Genomic DNA, 22,459 nt, shown 5'->3' on the forward strand with positions numbered 1-22,459 from the left:
GCCTCCCAAAGTGCTGGGATTACAGGCTTGAGCCACCACGCCCGGCCAGCATATTATTTTCAATGGCCCCTGCAGGAACCTTGGAGGCGGACGTTGTCATGAGCTGAGATTGTGCCACTGCACTCCAACCTAGGCACAGAGCAAGACTCCGTCTCAAAAAAAAAAAAAAAAATGATATTTATGTTTTCACTTTAGGTTTGGGGCTACATGTGAAGGTTTGTTACACAGGTAAACTAGTGTCATCGGGATTTGTTGTACAGATTATTTCATCACTCTGATGTTAAGCCCTATACTCAATAGCTATTTTTTATTTATTTACTTTTTTGAGACTGGGTTTTGCTCTTGTTGCCCAGGCTGGAGTATAATGGCATGATCTCAGCTCACTGCAACCTCCTTCTCCTGGGTTCGAGTGATTCCTCTGCCTCAGCCTCCTGAGTAGCTGAAATTACAGGGGCCTGCTATCATGCGTGGCTAATTTTTGTATTTTTAGTAGAGACAGGGTTTCACCATGTTGGGCCAGGCTGATCTTGAACTCCTGACTCGTGATCCACCTGCCTTGGCCTCCCAAAGTGGTGGGATTACAGGCGTGAGCCACCTTGTCCGGCCCCCAATAGTTATTTTTTCTGCTCCTCTCCTTCCACCGTCCACCCTCAAGTAGACCCCAGGGTCTGTTTTCTTCTTGATGTTCCAGTAAATATTTTACTTTGATATTTGATGCTGCTAGTTGTGAAAATTTACAAGTTCTCACGTTAGTAAATGTGGCTAGGTAGCTGTTTGCCATCTGTATTGGAAATTAGCTGAATGACAACATGTGGGTCCTTTGCAATTTTTCCCTGCATAAAGAGTGCCATAGTGGCTGCCTCTGTGCCACCTGCGTTACTACAGATATCTGAAGATTCCTCCAGCTCAGGCAGTTGAAAGGGTGATTGCTTCCTCTAAGATGGGCATTTCCTGTTTTCTTAGATCTGACAAGATTTTCCCTGCCCCCAACTGCCAATGTATCCTTTTCCAGCAAGATGGGATTCTTCTTCAGCTCAACATAACCTGCTACTTTTTATATTTTTAAAGCCTGTATATATATACACACACCCACACACACAATACACACACACACACATACACATATGCGTACATATACACACACACAAATGTATATATTTTGAACAACTTTTCCATTTTGAAAATCTGGGGAAAATGACAACCCTTTGTATTAACGTGTAGTTTTTTGTGAGTCTGTGTAGGTTTCATTATTTTGTTGACATATATATGTATAATGGATTTTCATACTTTGAGTAATCTAGTTTTCATGTATTTTATTTTATTTTGAGACTCGGTCTCACTGTGTTGCCCAGGCTGGAGCACAGTGGCACGATCTCAGCTCACTAAGCTTCACCCTCAGGGTCAAGCCATCCTCCTACCTCAGGCTCCCAAGTAGCAGGAACCACAGGTGGCTGCCACCATGCTTGGCTAATTTATTATTATTATTATTATTATCATCATTTTTTTTTTGAGACGGAGTCTCACTCTGTCGCCGGGGCTGGAGAGCAGTGGCCGGATCTCAGCTCACTGCAAGCTCTGCCTCCCGGGTACACGCCATTCTCCTGCCTCAGCCTCCGAGTAGCTGGGACTACAGGCGCCACCACCTCGCCCGGCTAGTTTTTCGTATTTTTTAGTAGAGACGGGGTTTCACAGTGTTAGCCAGGATGGTCTTGATCTCCTGACCTCGTGATCCGCCCGTCTCGGCCTCCCAAAGTGCTGGGATTACAGGCTTGAGTCACCGCGCCCGGCCTAATTTTTTTTTTTTTTTTGAGATGGAGTCTCCGTTGTCCAGGCTGGAGTGCAGTTGCATGATTGCAAATCATTGCAACCTCTGGCTCATGGGATCAAGCAATTCTCCTGCATCAGCCTCCCGGGTGACTGGGATTAACAGGCATGTGCCACCGTGCCCAGCCAGATTTTAGTTTCTGATGTTTCACTGTGGACGTTGTCATCACTGAAGACATCACTCATACTCTGCCTCATCTAGATACTGAATGTCACTTGGTGAGTCAATAAAAGTTTCTGGGCCAGGCATGGTGGATCACGCCTGTAATTCCAGCACTTTGAGAAGCTGAGTCAGAGAGATAACAAGGTCGGGAGTTTGAGACCAACCTAGCCAATATCGTGAAAGCCCTTTTCTGCTAAAAATACAAAAATTAACTGGTCGTGGTGGTGCATGCCTGTAATTTCAACTAATCAGGAGGCTAAGGCAGGAGAATCGCTTGATCCTGGGAGGTGGAGGTTGCAGTGAGCAGAAACTACACCATTGCACTCCAGCCTGGGCAAGAGAGTGAGATGCCATCTCAAAAAAAAAAAAAAAAAAGTTTAGTAAAACACAACTGGGAAGACAAAATGTGGTGAGAAATCCCTCACTCAGATTTGCTAGAACATTCACTGCATTTAAATCCACACTTTCTCCTCTCTCCTCTTCTCATTTTCTGTAGAGATAAGAACTCCTCCCATAGCCATTTCCTTAAAATGTGTTTTCATTTCAGGTTTTACTGACCTTCAGGGATGTGGCCATAGAATTCTCTCAGGAGGAGTGGAAATGCCTGGACCCTGCTCAGAGGACTCTGTACAGAGATGTGATGCTGGAGAATTATAGGAACCTGGTTTCCCTGGGTGAGGATAACTTCCCTCCTGGGGATGTGCCCTTTGCATATCTTTGTATTTTCTTTCTTTTTTTTTTTTTTTTTTTTTGAGATGGAGTCTTGGTCTGTTGCCCAGGTTAGAGTGCCGTGGCACGATCTTGGCTCACTGCAAGCTCTGCCTTTCGGGTTCACGTGGTTCTCCTGCCTCAGCCTCCCAAGTAGCTGGGACTAAAGGTGCCCACCAACATACCCGACTAATCTTTTGTATTATTTTTTAGTAGAGACAGGGTTTCACCATGTTACCCAGGATGGTCTTGAATTTGAATTCCTGACGTCGGTGTTGACACACCTTGGCCTCCCAAAGTGCTGGGATTACAGGTGTGAGCCACCGTGCCTGGCCCATATTTTCTCTTTTTCTTAGATACAGTGTCTCTCTCTGTCATCCAGTGTAGAGTGCGATGGTGTGATCATGGCTCACTGCAATCTTGAATTCCTTGGCTCAAATGATTGTCCCACCTCAGCCTCCCCAAGTAGCTGGTACAGGTGCATGCCACCATGTCAGGCAACTTTTTTAGTTTGTTTTTTCTCCAGACAGCGTCCTGCTGTGTTGTTGAAATTCATCCTGATCTCCTGGGCTCAAGAGATCCTCAGTCTCCCGAGTAGCTGGGATTACAGGCGCCAACCCCCATACCTAATCATTGGCTTTTATTTTTGAAATGTTTGCATATGTGCAGATGGGCCTGGTGGCTGACGCCTGTAATCCCAGCACTTTGGGAAGCCAAACTGGGTGGATTACAATGTCAGGAGATCAAGACCAGCCTGGGCAACATGGTGAAACTCTGTCTCTTCTAAAAACACAAAAATCAAGTGGATGTGGTGGCACGTGCCTATAATCACAGCTACTTGAGAGGCTGAGGCAACAAAATCACATGAACCAGGGAGTCAGAGGTTGCAGTGAGCCAAGATCACCACTGCATTCCAGCCGGGCAACATAGCGAGACTCCGTATCAAAAAAAAAAAAATTGCATATATGTGTCCTTAAGGCTGAGTCTATGAGTCTCTTGTAGACAACATGTAGTTGGTTCCTGTTGATTCAGCCAGTCTTTGCCTTCCGAATACAGAGTTAAATACTTACAGTTCAAGTATTACTGATGGCGAAGACCTTTCGTTTGTGAATTTGTTACATATTGTCTGTATTTCTTGTAGTTTTTTTTGTTCTTCATTCTCATTTCCTAATTTTTGGGTTTAATTCCATTTTTGTGTAGACATGCTTTGACTCCCTTCCTATTTACTTTTTTCTTTCTTTGTTTATGCTGGACTCTCTGTTGCCAAGGCTACAGTGCAGTGGTACCATCTTGGCTCACCACAGCGAGCTCCGCCTCTCAGGCTCAAATGATTCTTGTGCCCCAGTGGCTCATGCCTCTAATCCCAGCACTGTGGGAGGCCGAGGCAGGCAAATCCCCTGAAGTCAGGAGATCAAAACCAGCCTGGCTAACATGGCGAAACTCTGTCTCTACTAAAAATACAAAAATTAGCTGGACACCATGGTGGGCACATGTAATCCTGCTGCTCAAGAGTCTAACCCAGGAGAGTTGCTTGAACCCAAGAGGTGGAAGTTTCAGTGAGCCAACATTGCGCCACTGCACTGCAGCCTGGGTGACAGCACGAGACTCTGTCTCAAAAAAAAAAAAAGAAAAAAAATCATAACCTGCAAAAGCTACTCTTATCCACTAGAACTCTTTATTTATGTCAGAATTATTTCTGTGTATGTTGCATTTTCATTAAGATGTATGTACAGTGTTTTTTCATGCTTTTTTCTTCTAAATAACAGAAAAAAAGTTGATTTATGGAGAAAAGGTACACTTATACCAGTTTCTGTATCTGTCCTTTTATTTGCCTATTCATGTATTTATTTATATTTATTTATTTGTTGATGAGATGAAGTTTTGTTCTTGTCGCCCGTGCTGGAGTGCAATGGCACAATCTTGGGACACTCCAACCTCCAACTTGTGGGTTCAAGCAATTCTCCTGCCTCAGTGTCCCTAGTAGCTGGGATTACAGGCATGTGCCACCACGCCTGGCTAATTTTGTATTATTTTTTTTTTTTTTGAGACGGAGTCTAGCTCTGTCGCCCAGGCTGGAGTGCAGTGGCGCGATCTCGGCTCACTGCAAGCTCCGCCTCCCGGGTTTACGCCATTCTCCTGCCTCAGCCTCCCAAGTAGCTGGGACTACAGGCGCCCGCCATCTTGCCCGGCTAGTTTTTTGTATTTTTTAGTAGAGACGGGGTTTCACCGTGTAGACCAGGATGGTCTCGATCTCCTGACCTCGTGATCCACCCGTCTTGGCCTCCCAAAGTGCTGGGATTACAGGCTTGAGCCACCGCGCCCAGCAATTTTGTATTTTAGTAGACACAGGGTTTCTCCTTTTTGGTCATGCTGGTCTCGAACCCCTGTCCTCAAGTGATCCCTCAACCTTGGTCTCCTAAACTGCTGGGATTACCAGTGTGAACCACCGCACCCAGGCTGTGTGTCATTTTATTTACTTTTACTGGAGAATATTGTGTATATTTGTGGGTTGGAGTTACTCTTTAGAGTTTTTTCATTTCTTTTTTTATTTTTTCTTAAGACAGAGTCTTGGTCTGTCACCCAGGCTGCAGTGTGGTGGTGCGATCTTGGCTAACTGCAACATCTGCCTCCCAGGTTCAAGTGATTCTTCTCCTTCAGTCTCCCAAGTAGCTGGGACTACAGGCACGTGCCACCACACCTGGCTAATTTTTTCTTTTTTTTTTTTTTTGGTAGAAACAGGGATTCACCCTCTTAGCCAGGATGGTCTTGATCTCCATACCTTGTGATCCTCCTGCCTCAGCCTCCCATAGTGCTGGGATGACAGGCATGAACCACCATGCCTGGCCGGCCTCAACATTTTTAAAACACGTTATTGCTATAGATGGCTTCAAGTATTGCAAGATTTATAGAACAGGCTCTAAACTTCCTTTGTTTAATCAGATATGTCAGCCTTTGGTGATGTTGATGATGAGATCCTCCTGTTCCTGACTTAATCATTTCACTGACAGAAATAGCTTAGACTGGCCAGCAGAGTTGGCTTTTGCCTCTAATCTCAGCAGTTTGGGATGCCAAGGTGGGAGGATCACTTGAAGTCAGGAGTTTGAGACCAGTCTGGCCAACATGGTGAAACCTCAAATCTACTAAATACAAGAAATTGGCTGGGCGTGGTGGCTCAAGCCTGTAATTCCAGCACTTTGGGAGACCGAGAGGGGAAGATCACCTGAGTTCAGGAGTTCAAGGCCAGCCTGGCCAACGTGGTGAAACCCCATCTCTACTAAAAATACAAAAATTAGCTGGGCGTGGTGGCTCATGGCTGTTATCCCAAGTACTTGAGAGGCTGAGGCAGGAGAATCACTTGAACCCGGGAGGTGGAGGTTGTAGTGAGCCAAGATTGCCCCACTACACTCCAGTCCAGGCGACAAAGTAAGTCTCTGTGCTAAGGCAAGAAAATCTCTTGAGGCAAGTGAATTGTGCCACTACACTCCAGCCTGGGTGATAGAGTGTGACTCGGTCCCAAAAACAAACAGCAAAAGAGATAGCTTAAACTGGGAGGCTTCAGACATAGAAAATTATTTCTCATGAATTTGGAAAGGGGGAAATCCAAGAGCAAGGTGCCAGTCAAATTGTTCCTGGTGAGAACCTTCTTCATGATTTAGCCCAGCCATCTTCCTGCCGTGTCCTGACATGGGGGAAAGATGAACAGGAAATGGGCTCCTTAATATCTCTTTTTATGAAAGCACAAGACCTGTTCACCAGTATTCAACACCCATGACCAAATTCTCTCAAAGGCCCCATCTGCAGAACATCCTATTGAAGAATAAGCACTCTGAACACGGCTTTTTGACAATAGGACCATTCAGACCAGGGAGCCTGCATCATATTTTTGATGTTTTGTTGTGCAATTTGATTTATACAATGTTTTCTCTGATCTCAGTTTAAAAATTTTCCCAGTACACATTCTATGATTTATATTTTGTGCATAGTGAACTAGATAATTAAGGCCAACAATTCATACATATATAGAATTGCTGTATTGCCTGGCTGTTTTATAAATGTAGTTGTGACATCATAATTGCACCCTCTGACAGTGTTAGTCATTTATTTATGTATGTATGTATGTATGTATGTATGTATGTATGTATGTATGTATTTTGAGATGAAGTCTCACCCTCTCACCCAGGCTGGACTGCAGTGGTGCAATCTCAGCTCACTACAACCTCCACCTCCTGGGTTCAAACGATTCTCCTGCCTCAGCCTTCCAAGTAGCTGAGATTACAGGCACCTCCCACCATACCCAGCAAATTTTTTTGTATTTTCAGTAGAGTTGGGATTTCACCATGTTGGCCAGGCTACTCTTGAACTCCTGACCTCATAATCCTCCCGCCTCAGCCTCCCAAAGTGCTGGGATTATAGACCTGAGCCACCGTGCCCGGCTATTAGTCAATTCTTATTCCTTATAATGTTGTGTACTTTTTGACCTCATAAATCAGAAGGTAATGATCTTAACATATATTTCCATTCTTATATTGTGTGCTGGTGGAAAGTAGAAGTTTGGCGTTTTTTTAAACAGTGAATTGTTTAGAATTTTGCAGATTGTGTAAATGTACTTATTATTTCCTTGCTGGTTTTATGGGTTACAATATTTTACTAATTCATTTCTATGTTTGTACATAAGGCTTTTCGGTATGTAGTACGCAGTATAACTGACACAGTCCACTAGTTAATGTCACAAAGTGCCACCGGATGCTGTGGCTCACACATGCCATCTCAGGACTTTGGGAGGCTAAGGCAGGTGGATCACTTGAGGTGAAAAGTTTGAGACCAACCTGGCCAAATGTTGAAACCCTATCTCTACTAAAAATACAAAAATTAGCGAAGCATGGTGGTGTGTGCCTATAATCCCAAGTACATAGGAGGCTGAGGCAGGAGAATGGCTTGAACCCAAAAGGTGGAGGTTGCAGTGAGCCAAAATTGGGCCATTGAATTCCAACTGGTTGTGACAGAGTGAAACTTCATCTCAAAAATATAAAATAAAGAATTTTAAAAAAATGTCATAACGTGGGCCGGGCGCGGTGGCTCAAGCCTCTAATCCCAGCACTTTGGGAGGTCAAGACGGGCGGATCACGAGGTCAGGAGTTCGAGACTATCCTGGCTAACACGGTGAAACCCCGTCTCTACTAAAAAATACAAAAGCTAGCTGGGTGAGGTGGTGGGCGCCTGTAGTCCCAGCTACTTGGGAGGCTGAGGCAGGAGAATGGCGTAAACCCGGGAGGCGGAGCTTGCAGTGAGCTGAGATCCTGCCACTGTACTCTAGCCCGGGCGACAGAGCGAGACTCCGTTTGAAAAAAAAAAAAAAAAAGTCATAACGTGCCTTTTCTGCAAGGACGTAGGTAATTTCATGACAGTTATTCAGAAAAACATTGTATTAACTTTTGTTTTGTTTTGTTTTTTAAGATGGAGTCTCGCTTTGTCACCCAGGCTGAAGTGCAGTGGTGCAATCTCGGCTCACTGCTTCCTCTGCCTCTAGTGTTCAAATAATTCTTGTGCCTCAGCCTCCCGAGTAGGTGGGACTGCAGATGTGGGCCACCACACCTGGCTAAATTTTGTAATCTTTTCTTATCTTCTCAGTGCTATGATTGTTTGACAATACAGAATTTCCATTGATTTTGGTTATCCTCACGTGAGCTTGTTGTGAATTATTTACCAATATAGTATATCATGTGGTCCTTTAGCATTTATTTGTATACAGTAAATATGCTGTAAATATGAATAATATATACTTTTCATTGATGTGACAGTGATATGTTTTTTACAAACTGTGCGGCATTTTAGGGTCACAATGGAAAAATATTCCTTACTTTAGGATACACGTTTGTGCCCTGTCATTGTTTTGTCACGATATTGGAAATTGGCTTCCATAAAAGTAATTTGAAGCACATGTAACCGCCCTTTATTTGTTAAAGAATCTTATGCTTTTCTGTTCCTAAGCTTTGAGGGTCATGTTCGGAAAGTTTAAAATAAGTATTGTTTTTTTGTATCATATTTACACATTTCAGCATTATTTACCATCTGTACTTAATTTGAAACAATTTGGTGTTTATACTTTGTAGATATCTCTTCCAAATGCACAATGAAGGAGGTCTTGTCAACAGTGCAAGGCAATAGAGAAGTGTTCCACACAGGGACATTGCAAAGACATGAAAGTCATCACTTTGGAGATTTTTGTTTCCAGGATATTCATAAACATATTCATGATGTTGACTTTCAGTGGCAAGAAGATGAAAGAAATGACCATGAAGCACCCATGACAAAAATAAAAAAGTTGACATGTAGTACAGACCGATATGATCAAAGTCATGCTGGAAACAAACCTATTAAAGATCAGTTTGGATTAAACTTTCATTCGCGTCTGCCTGAACTGCACATATTTCACACTGAAGAGAAAATTGATAATCAAGTTGAAAAGTCTATCAACGATGCTTCCTTGGTTTCAACAGCCCAAATAATTTCTTGTAGCCCCAAAACCCATATTTCTAATAACTATGGGAATAATTTCCTGAATTCTTCATTACTCACACAAAAACAGGAAGTACAAGTGAGAGAAAGATCTTTCCAATGCAATGAGAGTGGCAAAGCCTATAATTATAGCTCACTCTTAAAACATCAGATAATCCATTTAGGAAAGAAACAATATAAATGTGATGTATGTGGCAAGGTCTTTAATCGGAAGCGAGACCTTGAATGCCATCATAGAAGTCACACTGGTGAGAAACCTTACAAATGTGAAGAATGTGACAAAACTTTCCGTTTCAAATCAAGCCTTGAAAAACATAGGAGAATTCATGCTGGAGACAAACTGTACAAGTGTAATGAGTGTGGCAAGACCTTTAGTCCGAAGTCATACCTTATGTGCCATCGTAGACTTCATACTGGAGAGCAACCTTACAAATGTGAAGAATGTGACAAAGCTTACAGTTTCAAATCAAACCTTGGAATACATCAGAAACTTCATACTGAAGAGAATCCTTACAAGTATAATGAGTGTGGCAAGACCTTCAGCCAGACGTCATCCCTTACATGCCATTGTAGACTTCATACTGGAGAGAAACCTTACAAATGTGAAGAATGTGACAAAGCTTTCCATTTGAAATTAGCCTTTGAAGGACATAGGAGAATTCATACTGGAGGGAAACCATACAAGTGTGATGAGTGTGGCAAGACCTTTACTCAGAAGAAATCCCTTACATGCCATCGTAGACTTCATACTGGAGAGAAACCTTACAAGTGTAATGAGTGTGGCAAGACCTTTCGTCATAAGTCATCCCTTACATGCCATCGTAGACTTCATACGGGAGAGAAACCTTACAAGTGTAATGAGTGTGGCAAGACCTTTACTCAGAAGTCATGCCTTACATACCATTGTAGACTTCATAGTGGAGAGAAACCTTACAGATGTGAAGAATGTGACAAAGCTTACAGTTTCAAATCAAACCTTGGAATACATCGGAAAATTCATACTGGAGAGAATCTTTGCAAGTGTAATGAGTGTGGCAAGACCTTTAGCCGGACGTCATCCCTTACATGCCATTGTAGAGTTCATACTGGAGAGAAACCTTACAAATGTGGAGAATGTGACAAAGCTTTCCATTTGAAATTAGACCTTAAAGGACATAGGAGAATTCATACTGGAGAGAAACCATACAAGTGTAATGAGTGTGGTAAGACCTTTAGTAGTAAGTTAACCTTACATGCCATCGTAGACTTCATAGTGGAGAGAAACCTTACAAGTGTAATGAGTGTGGCAAGACCTTTAGTCACAAGTCACCCCTTACATGCCATCGTAGACTTCATACGGGAGAGAAACCTTACAAGTGTAATGAGTGTGGCAAGACCTTTAGTCAGAAGTCATACCTGGCCGGGCGCGGTGGCTCAAGCCTGTAATCCCAGCACTTTGGGTGGCCGAGACGGGTGGATCACAAGGTCAGGAGATCGAGACCATCCTGGCTAACACGGGGAAACCCCGTCTCTACTAAAAAATACAAAAAAAAAAAACTAGCCAGGCGAGGTGGCGGGTGCCTGTAGTCCCAGCTACTTGGGAGGCTGAGACAGGAGAATGGCATGAACCCGGGAGGCGGAGCTTGCAGTGAGCTGAGATCCGGCCACTACACTCCAGCCTGGGCGACAGAGTGAGACTCCAACTCAAAAAAAAAAAAAAGGAAGTCATACCTTACATGCCATCATAGACTTCGTAGTGGAGAGAAACCTTACAAGTGTAATGAATGTGGTAAGGTTTTTAATCACCAAGGACACCTTGCACGTCATCATAGAATTCATACTGGAGTGAAACCTTTGGAATACAAACCATGTGTCAAAGTTTACCGTCGCAAATCAAGCCTGGAATGACAGGAGAATTCATACTGGAGAGAAAGCTTACAAATATGAAGAATGTCAGAAAGTTTTCAGTCGCACATCAAACCTGGAAAGACACAGGAGAATTCATACTGGAGAGAAACCATCAAAATGTAAGAGTTTGTGACAAGGCTTTCAGGCATGATTTGCACCTGGCACAGTATCCTAGAATTAACACTGGAGATAAACCTTACAAGTGTAATGAGTGAGACAGTCTTTAGTGGGCAGTCAACACTTGTTTACCGTCAGGCAATCCATGGTGTTGGGAAACTTTACTAATGCTATGATTGTCACAAAGTTTTCAGTAACCCTACAGACATTGTGAATCATTGGAGAATCCAGAATGAAGATAGATCATACCAGTGTAATAAATTTGGTGAAGTTTTCAGACATCGTTCATACCTTGCAGTTCATCGGCAAACTCATGCTGGAGAGAAACTTACAAATGTCATGACTGTGGCAAGATCTTCAGTCAAGCTTCATCTTATGCAAAACATAGGAGAATTCATACAGGAGAAAAACTTCACAAGTGTGATGATTGTGGCAAAGCCTTCACTTCACACCTCATTAGACATCAGAGAATGCATACTGGACAGAAATCTTACAAATATCATCAATGTACCAAGGTCTTCAGTCTGAGTTCACTCCTTGCAGAATATCAGAAAATTCATGTTGGAGGTAGTTGTTCCAAATGCAATGAGTAGAGCAAACGATCAAGCATTAATTGACGTTAGAGTCAATTCAGCATTGACTTGAGTTGGAGTTGACTTAACATTGAGTTCAAGCATTAATTGACCTTAAAGTGTTTATCTTAAGAGGATTGGGCCAGGCACAGTGGTTCACATCTGTAATCCGAGTGCTTTGGGAGGCCAAGTTGGGTGGACCACTTGAGGTCAGGAGTTTGAGATCAGTCTGGCCAACAGGTGTGAACCATTTTCCCAGCCTCTTTTCTGTTTCTTTAACAAAAACTGATAGGGATTTTTATGGGTATCGTGTTGAATCTAAATAATGTTGGGTTATATAATCATTTAACAATATTAATTTTTCCAATCAATATGGGTTGTAGCTCTTATTTTTTAATCATTTCAATCAGTGTTTGTAGATTTCAAGGTACAAACTTCTGACCTTTTTACATTTCTTTCTTTCTTTCTTTTTTTTTTGAGGCGAAATCTCGCTCTGTTGCCCAGGCTGTAGTGCAGTGGTGCAATCTCTGCTTACTGCAAGCTCTGCCTCCTGGGTTCACGCCATTCTCCTGCCTCAGCCTCCCGAGTAGCTGGGACTACAGGTGCCCGCCACCATGCCCAGCTAATTTTTTGTATTTTTTAGTAGAGACAGGGTTTCACTGTGTTAGCCAGGATGGTCTCAATCTCCTGACCTCGTGATCCGCCCGTCTCGGCCTCCCAGAGTGCTGGGATTACAGGCGTGAGCCGCTGTGCCCAGCAGTATTTCTTTAAGTTCTCCAGCAAATGGAAGTGTCTTAAAATTTTCTTTTAAAATTGTTTATTGTTAGAGTATGGAAATTCAACTAATGTTTGGTGCTGATAATGTGTTGTGCAAATCTACTGAATATGTTACCTAGTTCCAGTAGTATTTTGGTTAACTCTTTGTGATTTTCTACATAGAAAATCATGTCATCTACAAACAAGTATAATTTTACTTCTTTTGTTCTGATTTGGATGAGTTTTATTTCCTCTGCCATTTCACTGCTCTGGCTAGGACAGCCAGTATTGATTGAATAGAAGGGGTGAGAGAATTCTTGCATCATGTGCGATCCTACAGGAAAAGCATTCCATTTCCCCTGCTTGACTGTTTACTCATTGGTCATTTCACAGATAGTCTTTCTATTGTTGAGTTACATTTCCTTCTCTATCTATTTTGTTTAGGATTTCTATGATTACTGGATTTTGAATTATGTGAAATACTTTTTATCCATCTATTGAGATGATGTGGTTTTCATCTTTCGTTCTGTTCAAGTGGTATATCACATTGATTTGCTTGAATATGTTGAACCATCCTTGCATCCCAGAAATAAGTGGCACTTGAATATCTACATTTTTTAAATGTCCTCTTAAATACAGTTTTCTGGTACAAGGGATCTTGAAGATGTTCATAGAAAAATATGTATTATGAGAAAATTGTGCATGAATTTCAGTTTTTGCAACAAAATAACCTGGTAGAAGTGTGTTATAACAAGTCTGAACAGGCTCTAGTTTAAGGCACTCAGGAGGATAAGACATGAGTTTGAAAAGAGACTCTTATCAAAGCAATATAAATTCTGCTAAATTTGAAACAAGAAGAAACATCAAATTTATGATGAGATCAGATGTAGTGTCTCAGGCCTGTAATCCCAGCACTTTCAGAGGCCAAGACAGGTGGGTCATGTGAGCCCACGTATTCAAAACTAGCCTGGGCAACATGATGAAACCACTTTGTCTAGAAAAAATACAAAAATTAGCTGGGCATGGTGGCATATGACTGCAGGGCCAGCTACTGTGGAGTCTGTGGTGGGAGGATGGCTTCAGCCTGGGAGGTTGAGGCTGCAGTGAGCTGTGGTCATGTCACTGCACTCTGGCATGGGAGTTATTAGGGACATTTCCCTTTTGCCTGGAGAGTCACCAATCGCTGTTCCCACAGGTGTTTTTGGACCCTTGCTGCCTGACTCTGTTAGTTTATTGGTTGGTCCCTCAAGCTTAAATTTAAAAGGTGCTCAGGTACATACTGGTGTGATTGATTCTGATTTCTCTGGGGAAATACACATTATTGTTAGTTCTGCAGTTCCTTGGCAAGCCTCTGCAGGAGATCGAATTGCTTAACTTGTTCTGCCATACATTCCATTCAGATCTAGTTCTCATAAAAGAACTGGAGGTTTTGGGAGTACAGATAATCAGGGTAAAGCGATTTACTGGGCTAACAAAATTTCTGACACCCGACCTGTTTGTTCCATGCATGTACAGGGAAAGAAATTCGTGAGCATGATTGACATGGGTGCTGATGTTTCCATTATTGCTTTACATCAGTGGCCTCGTGACTTGCCCAAAGGATGCACATCCACCAGGTTCAAGGGAGTTGGTCAGGCCTCCAAGGCTTATGAAAGTTCCACTGTTTTATGTTGTCCTGGCCTGGAGGGACAGACTGGTACTATTCTGTAGGGAGACCCCCTGAAACTATTTCTATGGAATAAAAGATGAAATGCTCCTGATTATTGTAAATACAAAATTGCAAGCAGGATTGTGTAAAGACAATGCCAGGTTGGACTTCCAGAATGAGCCAAGAGCTTGTGATGTGCTTTCCCCTGCAGAGAGCCTATGAATGGACGTGCAGTCAGGGAGGTTTCACATCACCAAGATTCCTATCCCAGAAAAGCAGATGTTCATAGCTCTGGGAATGGAATGCTACCCTTGTGGAGAGCCTATAAACGGACACATGAGAGGTGCCTGTCCATGTGGATAAGATAGGGCTATAAATGCCCTCATCTTGCCACGACCCTTCTAGACCTCTTTAGGGTTAAGGCATACTCCCTTCTGAGAATTTCTGGTCTAACTGGTTGTGTAGCTTCATGTCCTGTTTCTATGGATTGTCTGTAAGCAGCGTTTGCTGCAACTGTTATTGCTGATTAATATCTTGCTAATCATAGGTTACGGAAAGACTGTTTCTGTTTTAAGGCTCTGTTAGAAATTACTGTGCACACTTATATTGTAAATTCTTGCCTCTGTATACTGTACTTCTGCATACAGATGTTATGTTGAAGAATTACTTCATCCCCATATGACCATCTCACCGCATAATCAAATGACCCTAAATCCCTCACTCACCTACCCCCACCCTCACTAAACTTAATAATAAATGCTGGCATATCCAGTGCAATGGCAGCACCATGGGACCAGAAGGTGGTGAGCCCCCTGGACCCAGCTTTCACTATTTTGTGTGTGTCTATTATTTCTTTGATCTGCCTGGGAACAAAGAGAGAGCCCCGTTGCATTGCAGGCTACTGGCCAGATCCCGCAATACTATTCGATCTCTAATCACACCTATTCCAGTTAATCTCTGGGGAAGAGATCTTTTACAACAGTGGGATGCACAAATTTCATTTCCACATGCTACTTACAGTGAGCAAAGTAAAAACATTATGAAAAAAATGGGATTTGTTCAAGGCACTGGTCTGGGAAAATCAGTCCAAGGTACTACTGAACCTATTCAATCGTCCTATAAATTTGACCCCAAAGGGCTTGGTTATTCTTTGTAGAAGCAGTCACTATCAAGCCTCCAGATCTAGCCAGGTGCAGTGGCTCACGCCTGTAATCCCAGTACTTTGCTAGGCTGAGGCAGGTGGATCACCTGAGGTCGGGAGTTCAAGACTAGCCTGACCAATATGGAGAAACCCCCGTCTCTACTAAAAATACAGAATTGGCTGGGGTGGTGGCGCATGCCTGTAATCCCAGCTACTCGGGAGGCTGAGGCAGGAGAATCGCTTGGCAGAGGTTACGGTGAGCCGAGATCATGCCATTGCTCTCCAGTCTGGGTAAAAAGAGCGAAACTCTGTCTTGGAAAAAAAAAAAGAAGCCTCCAGATCCCATCCCTTTAACTTGGAAAACTCAGAAACTGGTTTGGGTGGATCAGTGGCCACTCCCAAAAAAGCTGGAGGTGATCCATAATTTAGTCCTGGAACAGATAGAATTGGGACACATTGGCGGCCGGGCACGGTGGCTCAAGCCTGTAATCCCAGCACTTTGGGAGGCCGAGACGGGCGGATCACGAGGTCAGGAGATCGAGACCACCCTGGCTAACACAGTGAAACCCCGTCTCTACTAAGAAAAATACAAAAAACTAGCCGGGCGAGGTGGCAGGCGCCTGTAGTCCCAGCTACTCGGGGAGGCTGAGGCAGGAGAATGGTGTAAACCTGGGAGGCGGAGCTTGCAGTGAGCTGAGATCCGGCCACTGCACTCCAGCCCAGGGGACAGAGGGAGACTCCGTCTCAAAAAAAATAAAGAATTGGGACACATTGAGGAATGTTTTTCTCCATGGAATTCACCTGTCTTTGTTATCCGAAAGAAACCTGGAAAATGGAGAACACTCACTGATCTCAGGGCAGTTAATGCTGTACTTCAACTATGGAGATGTTGCAACCTGGTTTCCTCTCCTGCTCCATGCTCCCTGAGTATTGGCCTCTAATCATCATATATTTTAAAGATTGCTTTTTTAACATTCCACTAGCCTCTCAGGACTTTGACAAATTTGCTTTTACGGACCTTTCCCTCAATGATAATGCTCCAGCTGCAGGCCTCCATTGGAAAGTCTTGCTACAGGGCATGCGTAACAGTCCCACTATTTGTCAGTACTTTGTGGGGCACGTGCTTCACCCAGTTAGGGATCAGTTTCCTCAATGTTACTTCATTTGCTATATGAATGATATCCTCTGCGTGGCCCCCACGTGCGCTGTTTTGATTTCCTGCTTTTCTGTGATTCAACAGGCCGTTTCAGATGCAGGTTTGACTATTGCACAGAGAAAATTCGAACTTCTCCTTTTCAATATTGGGGCATGCAATTAGAAGACAAGGTGATTAAACCACAAAAGGTCCAGCTTAGGAGAGACTCCTTAAAAACTTTAAATGACTTTGAAAAATTGCTTGGGCGGGGTGCGGTGGCTCATGCCTGTAATCCCAGCACTTTGGGAGGCTGAGGCGGGTAGATCACGAGGTCAGGAGATTGAGACCATCCTGGCTAACACTGTGAAACCCTGTCTCTACTGAAAATACAAAAAGTTAGCTGGGCGTGGTGGCAGACACCTGTAGTCCCAGCTACTCGGGAGGCTGAGGCAGGAGAATGGCATGAACCTGGAGGCAGAGCTTGCAGTGAGCGGAGATCATGCCACTGCACTCCAGCCTGGGTGACAGAGTGAGACTCTGTCTCAAAAAAGAAAAAAATTCCTTAGAGATATTAATTGGATTCGCCCTTCTTTGGGCATCCCTACATATGCTATGTCTAACCTGTTAACCCCATTACGAAGGGATCCAGATTTGCACAATAAAATGTTCCTCACACCTGGAACTGAGTCTGAGTTATGGTTGGTTGGACAAAGTGCAGTGGTCTCAGGTCACTAGATTCAATCCCAAATTACCTTTTACTATTTTAATTTTTCCCATTGAACACTCTCCAACAGGAATTATTACTCAAGAACAAGATTTAATTGAATGGTGTTTTCTTCCCCATAGCTCTCTAAGGACACTTACTATTTACCTTGACCAAATTTCTAACCTTATTGGACAAGCTCACTCCCATCTTTTTATGACTTTTGGGACCGGAATCTCAAAAAAATTATTGTTCCATTAAACCGTCAACAAGGTTGACAAGCTTTTACAAACTGTTGCTTGGCAAGTAAATCTGGCCAGTTTCCTTGGTATAATTGACAGTCATTACCCTAATGTAATATTGTTCCAGTTCCTAAAACTCGCTTCCTGGATTTTACCTAACCTTACTAAAAGTACTCCACTAACTGGAGCTGTTACTCTTTTTACTGACACTTCCTCTCATGGCCGTGCTGCATACACAGGGCCACGAGAATGCGTTCTTAACACAGGATCTATTTCTGTACAGCGAGCTGAACTTTTATCGCTGTTATGGCTGTCCTTGAGGATTTTCTGAACCTGTCAACATTGTTTCCAATTCTGCATACGTCTTGCATGTTGCGCACAACATAGAAACGGCGCTAATTAAGTTTTCCCTGATGACAGTTTACTTTCACTTTTTTTTTTTTTTTTTTTTTGGTGAGATGGAGTCTCGCTTTGTCGCCCAGGCTGGAGTGCAGTGGCTGGATCTCAGCTCACTGCAAGCTCTGCCTCCCGGGTTTACGCCATTCTCCTGCCTCAGCCTCCCGAGTAGCTGGGACTACAGATACCCACCACCTCGCCCAGCTAGTTTTTTGTGTTTTTTAGTAGAGACGGGGTTTCACCGGGTTAGCTAGGATGGTCTCGATCTCCTGACCTCGTGATCCGCCCGTCTCGGCCTCCCAAAGTGCTGGGATTACAGGCTTGAGCCACCGCGCCCGGCCTACTTTCACTTTTTCAAAGGTTTCAGGCAATTCTCAGAGCGCACTCTGCTCCCTTTTACGTTACTCTTATTCGAGCTCATACATCTCTTCCAGGACCTCTTTTGGCAGCCAATACCAGAGTTGATGCTTTAGTCGCTTCCATTTTTACCATCGTGCAAAATTTTCATACCCTAACTCATGCCAATGCTGCAGGACTCAGAAGTAAGTTCCTCCTCTCATGGAAACAGGCAAAAACCGTAGTACGGCAATGTCCTTCTTGCCAAGTGTTAATTTTACAGCCACTTCCCTGGGAAGTTAATCCTCGAGGCCTTTCCCCCAGTGCCCTCTGGCAAATGGATATAACCTACTTTCCAACTTTTGGGAGACTTTCTTTCGTGCATGTAACAGTGTACACATTTTTCCTCTTCCTCCGGGCTATGTGCCAAACAGGAGAACGTACTACTCATGTTAAGCTACAGGTGCTTTCCTGTTTCCCAGTTATGGGCTGCCCCGCCAAGGTTAAAACTGATAATGGTCCCAAGCACCAGCATTGCCTTTAAAAAGTTCACTCAAGCATGGGACATTAATCACACTACTGGAATTCCCTATAATTCTCAAGGACAGGCACTGGTGGAATGAGCTAATAAATCTCTCAAAGACTAGCTTTGCAAGCAAGGTAACAAAAAGAAAGGGGATGCCAGTGCTCTTTTTTTAATGTAAATTTAGCTCTGTTCACATTACATGTTTTAATCTGGCTAAAATCAACCTTTCACAGCAGCAGAACAACAGTTTACTGGTAATAAATTTGATCCACAAAAAGGCAAGAGAGTATGGTGGAAGGACACAAAAACTAATAAATGGGAATTAAGCACTGTAATAAAATGGCATAGGGGTTATGCTTGTGTCTCCCCAGGAAAGGACCAACAACCTGTTTGGGTTCCCTCCCGTCAGCTGGAATTGTACCATGACTCCAGTCTTGAAGAACCATCAGAAACAAAAGACAAACAGCCTCCGGAAATCGAAACTCAAGGCTCATCACCTGACTAATAAAATTTGTAATCTTGCCGGGCGCGGTGGCTCAAGCCTGTAATCCCAGCACTTTGGGAGGCCGAGACCATCCTGGCTAACACGGTGAAACCCTGTCTCTACTAAAAAATACAAAAAAAAAAACCAGCCGGGCGAGGTGGCGGGCGCCTGTAGTCCCAGCTACTTGGAGGCTGAGGCAGGAGAATGGAATAAACCCGGGAGGCGGAGCTTGCAGTGAGCTGAGAACCGGCCACTGCACTCCAGCCCGGGCGACAGAGTGAGACTCCGTCTCAAAAAAAAAAAAAAAAAAAAAAATTTGTAATCTTAACTTCACATCACAGCCTTGCCCTACAACTCCCAATACAAAAAATTACACCTCGCTGACATGGGGTCAGATAAAAGTAATGTTCAAAGAGACTGAGAGACACCTACAGGACAAAGGGATTCCAAAAACTACAGACAATATTATCTTGGCTGCCTTTATGGTAGTCCCTGCAGTAGTAAGTATACCTCGGACTACAGCAACTCACAATTACACCTACTGGGCATATGTCCTGTTTCCCCCTCTTATTCGATCTGTTTCATGGATGGGTTCGTCAGTGGAGGTTTATACTAATGACAGTGCATTCGTGCCGGTCCCTAATGATGACAGATTTCAGGATCAACCAGATGAAGAAGGGATGCATTTTAATGTGTCCATTGGATATAGATTTCCACTATTGTGCACAGGAATTGCACCTGGCTGTTTGGCATTCTCTAATCAAAATTGAATGTGGACTGTACTGGCCTCCAGTAATGATTCTTATCAGGTGCATAATGTGTTGAGTAGTAATTCTTTTCAGGTTCTGACCGTTAAAATAAATTCATTTGAGGAATGGAGAATTCCTGTCACAGTAAATCACAATAAAACGCAAGGATTGTCAGACTCTTTAAAAGACACTATAAAGGCAGTTTTAGTAATTGGAAACATCCTATGGAGTGACTGCAACACCCCAACACTGGCAGTGCCACCGGAGTCCCGTCACAGGGACTGTCATTGACTGGGCCCCAAAACGGTATATTGACGAGATTGCTCTGACCAAAATACCCAAAGTTCAGAGTTGAACTACTTAATCGATTATGAAGAAGAAGGCTGGCAGTCCTGAAAAAAGAAGAAATGAGTATCTCCTTACCCATTCAAATGGTTGGACAAGTGCATTGTTCCTCCTAGACCAAAAATGATTCATCCTGTAGTTACCCCAGAACATCCTGAATTGTGGAAGTTGGCTGCACCCTTATCCGGAATCAGATTATGGAATGTAGCTTATCAAAAAATTCTTACAAATACCAAAACAAACATGTATAAGGTCACTTTAATTTCTGATGCAGTGGTACCCATAAGGAGCTGTGTTAAACCAGTGACTATATATGTTATTGGTTGGAAACGTAATTATCATCCCTGATAGCCAAACTGTTGAATGCAATAACTGCAAATTGTTTATGTGTATTGATGCTACATTTGACCCAAAAACAAGTGTTCTCCTGGTCAGGGCCAGGAAACGGGTATGGATACTAGTTTCTTTACACCGCCCCGGGAATCTTCTCCTTCTATTCATATAGTCAATGAAGTCCTTAAAGGGATCCTTAAAAGAACTAGGAGATTCATTTTTATACTCATTGCTGTGATTGCAGGTTTAATTGCTGTTACCACAACAGCGGCTACTGCTGGAGTAGCTATTCCTAACTCGGTCCAGACTGCCCATGATGTGGAAACATGGCAAGAGAAGTCCATCGACTTTGGAATTCTAAGGCTCAGACTGATCAAATACTGGCCAATCAAATTAATGACCTCCGCCAGAGTGTAATCTGGTTGGGAGACAGAATGATGAATTTAGCATACTGAATGCAACTACAATGTGATTGGAATCCACTGATTTTTGCCTAACACCCTATGCTTACAGAGAAGATCAACATAGTTGGGAAAAGGTCCAAAGGCATCTAAAAGCCTGGGATGATCATTTAACCTTAGACATTTCAACACTTAAGGAACAAATTTTTGAGGCTTCCCAGGCTCACTTAACTACCGTTCCTGGTTCTGACATATTTGAAACAATTACGAAAGGACTACCTGATATAAATCCTTTCAAGTGGATCAGACCCATTGGAGGTTCACTTTTGTTACCGGCATTACTAATACTGGTGTGTTTATGTCGTTTGCTTTTAGTCTGCAAGTGTCTCCACGGAGTCTGATGAAAAGCTCGAAGCCAGTGACAAGCAATGATGGCAATGACAATCCTAATCAATAAAACGGGGGGAGATGTGGGTGAAAGATTACCTAGGTGCCAAGGCAAGAGACTGAAGGCACAAACTGTGTCAGAATTTAATAAAGAAAATAGAATAAGAATAGTCATAATACAAATTAGATATAGAGATGATCATGGACAATTATCAATTGCTGTTATAAACATTATTAATCACTAGCTTTTAATATTACTCTATATTGCATTGCTAATATAACATAGGAATAACCGGTGGGTATAGGGTCAGGTGCTGAAGGGACATTGTGAGAAGTGACCTAGAAGGCAAGAGGTGAGTCCTCTGTCACGCCCGCATAAGGGCCGCTTGAGGGCTCCTGTGGTCAAGTGGTAACGCCAGTGTCTGGGAAGACACCCATTACCGAGCAGACCGTGAAAGGGAGTCTCCTTTCCTTGGAGGAGTCAGGGAACGCTCTGCTCCATCAGCTTCTTGTGGAAGGCTGCATATTATCCAGGCCTGCCCGCAGTCATCTGGAGGCCTAAACCCCTCCCTGTGGTGCTGTGCTTCAGCGGTCACGCTCCTTGTCCACTTTCATGTTCCTCCCGTACTCCTGGTTCCTCTTTGAAGTTTGTAGTAGATAGCTGTCGCAGAAATAGTGAAAGTCTTCAAATCTTTGATCTTTCTTGTAAGTGCATAGAAGAAAACGCTGACATATGCTGCCTTCTCTCTCTGCTTTGGCTGCCTCAAACTGTAGGGCCCCGTCCTATGATCACGTGACTTGCTTCACCTTATCAATCACTTAGATTCACCCTCCTTACCCTGCCCCCTTGTCTTGTATGCAATAAATATCAGTGCGCCCAGCCGTTAGGGGCCACTACTGGTCTCTGCATCTTTTTTTTTTTTTTTTCTGAGATGGAGTTTCACTCTTGTTGCCCACGCTGGAGTGCAATGGCACAATCTCGGCTCACTGCAACTTTCACCTCCCAGGTTCAAGTGATTGTCCTGCCTCAGCCTCCCTAGTAGCTGGGATTATAGGCATGCGCCACCACACCCTGCTAATTTTGTATTTT

The 22,459-nt window shown here is 43.4% G+C and overlaps 1 protein-coding gene across 1 annotated transcript; it reads left to right on the plus strand.

The window, feature by feature from the left end:
- Nucleotides 1–2,529: 2,529 nt before the first annotated feature.
- On the plus strand, nucleotides 2,530–12,302 carry LOC108517078 (zinc finger protein 813-like). The gene is given in 6 exon segments (XM_017854880.1): nucleotides 2,530–2,661; nucleotides 8,806–10,431; nucleotides 10,434–10,599; nucleotides 10,912–11,094; nucleotides 11,096–11,209; nucleotides 11,544–12,302. Coding segments are annotated over 6 exon segments (2,388 nt in total). The 5' UTR covers nucleotides 2,530–2,627; the 3' UTR covers nucleotides 11,809–12,302.
- The last annotated feature ends 10,157 nt before the right edge of the window (nucleotides 12,303–22,459 follow it).

Source organism: Rhinopithecus bieti, unplaced genomic scaffold (assembly GCF_001698545.2).
Source record: "Rhinopithecus bieti isolate Rb0 unplaced genomic scaffold, ASM169854v2 scaffold_40312, whole genome shotgun sequence".
NCBI lineage: Eukaryota > Metazoa > Chordata > Mammalia > Primates > Cercopithecidae > Rhinopithecus > Rhinopithecus bieti.